This window comes from Pseudorca crassidens, chromosome 5 (assembly GCF_039906515.1).
Source record: "Pseudorca crassidens isolate mPseCra1 chromosome 5, mPseCra1.hap1, whole genome shotgun sequence".
Classification (NCBI taxonomy): domain Eukaryota; kingdom Metazoa; phylum Chordata; class Mammalia; order Artiodactyla; family Delphinidae; genus Pseudorca; species Pseudorca crassidens.
The window spans coordinates 54,237,267-54,245,114 of record NC_090300.1 but is presented as its reverse complement, the minus strand read 5'-3'; the positions used below and the strand labels follow the sequence as shown (position 1 = coordinate 54,245,114).

General features: G+C 39.2%; 1 protein-coding gene across 1 annotated transcript in view; it reads left to right on the top strand.

Moving 5' to 3' along the window:
• Nucleotides 1–444: 444 nt before the first annotated feature.
• The window catches only part of SLC2A2 (solute carrier family 2 member 2), a 33,876-nt gene continuing 26,472 nt past the window's right edge, over nucleotides 445–7,848 (top strand). The window contains exon 1 of the mRNA XM_067738022.1: nucleotides 445–522. Within this exon, the coding sequence (XP_067594123.1) occupies nucleotides 508–522 (15 nt within the window). The 5' untranslated portion in view covers nucleotides 445–507. The remainder of the gene's footprint in view (nucleotides 523–7,848) is intronic.

The following is a 7,848-nucleotide window of genomic DNA, read 5'->3' as shown; positions in this document are numbered from 1 at the left end:
GCTCTGGCCACACAGTCCAGCTCTGAAGCGCAAAGCACCACAGAACTGTTTCTCTGCAGGGCAGTGCATGTGCCTCCCACGCACCTGTCTTTCTTTTCCCCACGGCATAGCATGGCAGCCCAGCTTCTCTCATTTTCGACAAAAGACCCCAAAGATTTCTTTTTTCACCTGCCCCTGGTTACTGCCCCATTTAGAACGTGCCTTAAAACATGACCGCCTCTGGTTTCTAACTTACACCTAAGGGACCTGCTCCCATCATCTTTCCTGGTGGAACAAAGGCATTGAAGCCACAAGTCACAGAGGCAAAGCATTTATTGATTGGATTCCCATCAATATTCACCCTCTGCCCAGGATTAGACTTGGCCTCATGCCTTCTTTGCTTTGCTCCTCCTACTCTAATGTATAACTAGTCTCAGGAAGCTGGAGGAGGACAGTCAGGGACTGGCCACTGTATCTGCCACACTCACTACAGGACTGGGAATTAAGAGGAGGACTCCAACCCACAATATGACAGAAGATAAGGTACAGTCGTATTGTGTCCATTTGAGGACATGAATAGGGAAATCTGTTGAAGTCAGTGAGCATGTTGAGGATTTGGGGGACGTTGGGTGTAGCTGTCACATATCAAAGCTACTTCTCTTGGCCGATTGATAGTTTGGCTGCTAAAAAAATCATATTTTTTATTCAGTAATTGGGACTTTAAGGATATTTGCTCTCTTTTCTGACTAGTCTGTGTAATGTTTTCTTGAGTGGTACTACATAACCATATTATGGAAGGAATGTGCAAAAAAAGGCATATTAACCCAAATCTAACTAATGGTGAAACGGATCTGAAATCTTCAAAAAGATCAATATTCGAAAAACAAGGGGTAGAAGGCCTCTTTTAGATTAAAGGAGACTAAGAAGAACTGATAACCAAATGCAACAAGTGATCTTAGATGGTGGAAGGAGGAAGAAAACAGCTCTAAGGGACAATATGGGGATAGTGAGAAATTTTGAAAATGGTATATTAGATAATGTTTTATAACTATTACATTCTTGGATATGATAATGGTATTGTAATTATGTAGGAGAATGTCTATGTTCTTAGTGAATACATGCTGAAGTATTTAGGAGTGAAGTGACACAACTATCTGTTACTTATTTTCAAATGATTCAGCCAAAACAACACACACACACACACACACACACAGAGTTAAACAAATGTGGTAAAGGTTAGCCATTGGTGAACATAGGGGAAGGTTATGGAGTGTTCACTGCACTACTCTTTCAACTTCTCTGTAGATATACTTTTCAAAATAAAAACTTGAAAATAAAAAGGGTATAGTGCTGTTGCTGTCTTCTAAGTATCCCCCAACCAAATGCACCCACCTCTGCACACAATCATACAAGTGGGTAAGTGCATGTTAGAGTAGGACCTCTAAGTTCTGATCTGGTGTAACTTACTCTGCTGAGCCATCTTTCATGTCAGTAAGTGACAAGGCTAGGAGCACAGGCTTTGCAGTCAGGGACCTGGATTTGGAGTGTACTTACCTGCTGTGATACTGGGGTTAAGTTATTTAACTGGCCTATCCACTAATTGAGATTTTAAGGATATTTTCTCTGTTTTCTGAGTAGTCTGTATGATTTTCTCGAGTGCTTTTCTCTATTGCAACAAATTAAGAACACATTGGGATATAACATAAGGATATAGTATGGGATATACAGGGATTATAATAGTTCTCTACTGTATGGGTGTAATTAAATGAGATAATATTAGAGAAACTCAGTTGACAAACATTTTAATGTCAATAGTTATGTATTTATATAATGTGTATTTAAGGAATAACTAGGATTTCATGATTTCCTATAACAGCCCAGGATACAGCTAAAGTAGTTAAAACTTTAAAAATAGTATAAAGACAAATATTAAGTTAATAACTATACAGATGGTATGTAGATTTGGCAAAAATTATGAAGGTAGTGTTCAAACAACTGAAGTTTGGTAGATGTTGCAAAAAGAAAGGTGCTTAACCACAGTGCCTGGCACATAGCCTATGATCAAGTTTCATATAGAACTATCCTTAAATTCTCTTAGGGGCCTTTAGAAATTGTGTTGTAGTACTTCTCTTGAGAATTAAGGAATTGCCTAAAAAGGGAACCCAGAAAGAATGAGAACTGATGTAAAGCACAATGTTATAGCTTTGTAAAACCACCCAGACTTTGAAAGCAGTGAACTAAGCATGAGACTGAGGGTTAGGGGACCTGGGTTCTCACTCTGGATATACCCAGTAATGCACTGTATAATTCAAAAGACTTGGACTCAGATTCTTCAACTGAAAAAGGAAGAGATTAGCCTAGAATCCATTGCTCTCAAAGGTCCCTTTCAGCTTGAAAATTCTATGGCTTGAGAAGCTCCTGGACTTTTCCAAAGTTGGGTGCAAGATAGCCTTGGGGTTGGTGTACATAGTATTTTGTAGAGGAAAGAGTACAAGCTCTGCTCCCTACCTAGTCAATCAATAGATGCTGAAAATCTGCCTTTTTGTTTAGCAGTGGGAGTTTAAGATGAGCTCTGGTTTCCAATACAAGAGTATCTGTTATTCATCAGCTATGTGTGTTGGGCATACCACTTCATCTCTGAGCCCTGGTTTCCTCACCTGTAAAATGGGGATAATTTCATGTACTTTGCAGTAGTGTTGTGAAGATTACTGGTGATTTCTAAAAATTTGACAGGTGGTTGTTTGGCAAGAGTGATAAATGAGATGATAATGATGTGATTAAAGATCAGTTGGTTTTTAGCCCTTTCACTATTTATAGGAAGACCACAGTATGTATCTTATTCAGCCTTTGTAACAAATCTATGCATTAACTATTATTATACCCATTTGCGGGGTAAAGAAACTGAGATTTGGGGATGTTAAGGGCCTAGCTGGGACTCTTCCAGGTTTTCTGACTCCCAAGCCTACTTGTTTTTCCTAATAGACTCCATCTGATTTCTAAGCCACAAAATAAACACCACATCTGGGTTTTTTTGTTGTTTGTTTGGGTTTTTTTTTTTGAGGTACGCGGGCCTCTCACTGTTGTGGCCTCTCCCGTTGCAGAGCACAGGCTCTGGATGCGCAGGCTCAGCAGCCACGGCTCACGGGCCCAGCCGCTCCGCGGCATGTGGGATCGTCCCGGACCGGGGCAAGAACCCATGTCCCCTGCATCGGCAGGCAGACTCTCAACCACTGCGTCACCAGGGAAGCCCCACATTTGTTTTATGTTAAGGTTCAGCCACTTGCCCATTCTACTCTTCTACATTTATCCAGCAGCATATTTTTAATTGGATATAGAACATAGTTTCTTTAACTTAAAATTATTAAGCTCTAAATGAAGACAGTCTTTCTAAAAGTGCATGCTTAATACCTTGTTACCTATGAAGAAGTTGAGAGAAAAGGCTTGAATATCTTCTGCCACTTGGTGGATATATGGCCTTTAGATGAGTTCATTACCCTTTCCATATCATTACCTTTTCCCATATGTAAAATGGTATAATAATTTCCACCTACAAGGTTGTTGAGAGAACAGGCAAACCATTTAGAACACAGAGCCTGGACAAGAGTAAGTTCCTCTCTAAGTTCTCACTGTTTTCACTAGCTCCTATGTACCTATCCTTGAGTCAACCTCTTGGATATTAGATTGAATGAATGGAGGTTAATGGGCCAATTCAAACTTAGTTGTTTAGTAGTTTTCAGAAATTTTCCCTCTCATAAACAAAACTTTCTTTGACCAAGTCTAACCACAAGGTTAACTACAAATGTTATCTCTTTTTATTTCACAATGGAAAAAGAAATGATGGGAAGCGAAGAGCCAGTTCAAAATGGAGTTCAGAGAGGGAAATCAAACCTGAAAATAAGAGGTAGAAAACAAACAAAAAAATGCAATCAAACAGTTCCAGAGGCTTTGATATTTGGTATGATCACTTTGGTTTGGAATTCAAGTGGCCCGATTAAAATAAATGAGATTGCTCCTTATCTGACCAACTGGGTGAAATTTCTATCTCAAGGAGTTAAAGTGGGGAACTTCAGGCCATGGGTGGCAGTACCAGAGCCAACGCTGAAAAAGAAGCCAGGGAGACCAGAGGACCAAGACTTTAAGAACACCCTAAGATTTCTAAATGTTTAAAACCTCTCTTATCTCCTTCACAGTGGCTTTTTTGTTATCCCTATAATGTGAGAAAGTGATCTTAGGGGCAGCTCCAATATTTCTATAGCAATGACTTAGAACAATTTAATTGGAAGGTAATGGGACAGGAGTTCCAGAGATCTGTTTTTTTTTTGGTTTTTTTTTGCGGTACGCGGGCCTCTCACTGTTGTGGCCTCTCTCGTTGCGGAGCACAGGCTCCAGACGCGCAGGCTCAGCGGCCTAAGACCAAAGTGCTGGGAGACTCTGCCACGGAAGAAAAGGAGATGCAGGGATGAAACTGGGCAAGTATGTCGTAGCCCTGGGCTTGGTGTTGGGTAGGACCTGAGGTTCTTCTTCAGCTGAGCTACAGATGAGCAGTTGAGTAGCCTTTGTTTGCCCTTTTTGATTTTCATCAGAAACCTCACAAAAGTTTTTTATTTTATTTTATTTTTTTTTGCGGTACGTGGGCCTCTCACTGTTGTGGCCTCTCCCGTTGTGGAGCACAGGCTCCGGACACGCAGGCTCAGCAGCCGTGCCCGGATCGGGGCATGAACCCGTGTCCCCTGAATCGGCAGGCAGACTCTCAACCACTGCGCCACCAGGGAAGCCCTCACAAAAGCTTTTTATGGGTGTGTGAGGAAGGAGGGGATTTGTGCGGTGAGTGGTGGGAAAATAGAAAATGCACTTGGAACTGGTCATTGTTTGCTGATTTGCTTCAGCATCACAATCGGCAAATCCTATAAATACGTGCACTCTTAGTTTCTTTTTTTTCAATTTAGAAAGATTAGGATCCTAGAGTTTCAGATCTGTTTGGCTTGTGAATGTTTGTTTCTGATCAATGAGAAATGCAAAATAACCAAGTAATTAAAAGCATAAGTTCTGGATCCAAATCATTATTCTATCAATACAAGTTACTGGCTGTAAGACTTTAACTAGTCTAGTCATCTATAAAATAGGGATACTAATGGTACTGTCATGAGGAGTGTGGTTGGCAGAATAATGGTCCTCAAAAGATGTCCACAGGACTTCCCTGGTGGTCCAGTGGGTAAGACTCTGTGCTCCCAATGCAGGGGCCGGGGTTCGATCCCTGGTCAGGGAACAAGATCCTGCATGCATGCTGCAACTAAGAGTTAGCATGCTGCAACTAAAAGATCCCGCATGCCACAACAAAGATCCTGGGTGCCACGACTAAGACCCAGCGCAGCCAAAATAAATAAATAAATAAAATAAATAAAAAAAAAAGCTGTCCACAACCTTGTCCCCAGAACCTGTGAATATGTTACCTCACATAGTAAAAAGGGCTTTACAAACGCCATTACCGTTATGGACCTTGAGATAGGGAGATTCCGGCTATGAAGATGGAGGAAGGGCATGACTAATCAAGGAATGCTGTAAAGCTGGGAATGGCCCTTGCTTTACAGCTAGCACAGACCCTGGTCCTTCAACCACAAGGAACTAAATTCTATCATCAGCCCAAATTTTCCCCTACATCCTCCAGAAAGGAACACAGCTTGCCAACACTTTAATTTTAGTCTGATGAGACTAGTGTCAGACTTCTGACCTACAAAAACTGTAAAATAATAAATTTGTGTTATTTAAGCCACTGCTTTGTTTGGTTATTTGTAATAGCAACAAGAGAAAACTATTACAGGTAAATGACAATACGCATACAGCCATGAATGGCATGCGGTAGGCAAAATAATCAGTATTAGGCATTGAAGCTCTGTTTGCATTGCAGCTAACATCAAGATTGTCCAGGCTGTAGTAATGGAGATTATCAAGAAGGGGGTTAAAGCCTGCTTAAGGCGCTTCTTGGTCCCCTCATTACTAATGATGCTATCTGTAAATGAAATTCTCTGTCCTTGGAAACAGCTTAAAGGGAAAAAGGATTCAAGGAGAAATCTCCAACCAAGTGAATGGAACCTCATCTTAGCTTTGGCTGCCTGAGCCATTGCGTTTTAGATGTCTCCAGTTCCATTTCAGAGGATAATTCAAAGTCTCTTGTAATCCCACACACCATAACCATACCATGTGTGTGTATTTGTGTGTGCAAGCACTCACACATGTGCGCTTTTTACATATATTTTATTTATAATTATTTTACTATTGATTATTAATAAATAACTATATGTATATATGATTTATATCTAATAAATACAAATGTGAATTATATAATTATATGATATATAAGATATTATATATATGCTTCATAGTTATATGATATTATATGGTTCTTTGGAGATATATATATATCATATTAGCATGTAATTTGGGTCAGCTTTGATGTCTTGTCTTTCAGGGAACAAAGTTACTGGGAGGGAAAGTCTACATAGGGGCCACCTGCAATTAATTCTGAATTAGTAGAAAGAGAGGGAATATACAGATTCCCAATCATCACCCCAGAGATTCCAATCCACTAGTAGATCCGAGGTGAGCCCCAGGAAGCTACACATGTAATAAGCTCTTCAAGTAAAGTCTGGTTTTAGGACCACTAGACAGTAACTTCAAGGGCTCTCAGGGTGGTACTGTGATAATACTTTGTTGATGATGACACTGTGAAATTTCTGATCTCCAGAAATTTAATTGGGGAATAAGGAGGTCTGATTAATTAGCTATTCTTCATGCTGGAGTAGGGGGATTTACAATTATTTGCCAATTGAGAGAAAAACTGAAGACTAAATAGGGAAAGTGGCTTGGGTCACATACCCACTAAGTATCAGAGCGGGAATTAACGCTGTGTTGATATGACTCATTAATTCATTCAACAAAGTTCCTACTATATCTCATGTCATTTACTTTAAAATTTCAAATTACATAATTATACATGAAATATTTTCCTTACAAAATGTATAATAATATAAATAAAAGAAAAATACTCTTTTACCCCACCTCTCCAATCTCACATTCCTCCTCAAAGGTCAGCCTTTTGGTGTTTGTTCTTCAAGAAAATATTCTATGAGTTACATAAAACACACACACATCAAATAACACTTAGGTTTAAGTCTTTTTTTTTTTTTTTAGGTTTAAGTCTTTTTAAAAAAATAATGAGATTTCACAATTTCCTTTGTCACTTAAAAAGTCAGTATATAACAATCACATTATTCTAACTGCTGCATAATGTGTTGTAGGTACCATGATGTATTTGAATCTATTTGGCCATTCCGTTGAATGACATTTAGGTTCTTCCCACACTTCTTGCTATAACATGCACAAAAATGCATCAGATATCCTTACATGTGACTCTCTATGCATGATCTGATCTCTCTAAGATGGTCAGACATGTAATTGTAAGTTGAAAGAGATGGATGCTCTGCCACTTTCTACAGTTTTTTGTAGCTGCATGAAGTTCGGGAGAAAATAATATCCCTTAATTCACAACTCTAGGTTCAACAAGTTGCAGATCCTGAAAAGTATTTTACCTAGATGTTGATGTGGATTGTGATGCCTCTTAGATGAGTTGTGAGGTGTTTCTGAATCATGGCAATGTCCAGGAGAACTCCCTATCTCTTTGTTACTGGTGTCTTATTTGACTTTTCAATGATTTTTAAAATTTTATTTTAAAACTGTTTTTAAAAAACAAAACAACAAAAAAAACAAACTTTTTATCTTGGCAGTGTCCTCTAGTCAGCAGCAATTCTAGTTCACAGTCCTGATTTTGAAGCTTAAAAGAATATACACACACATATATATATATGGAAAAGG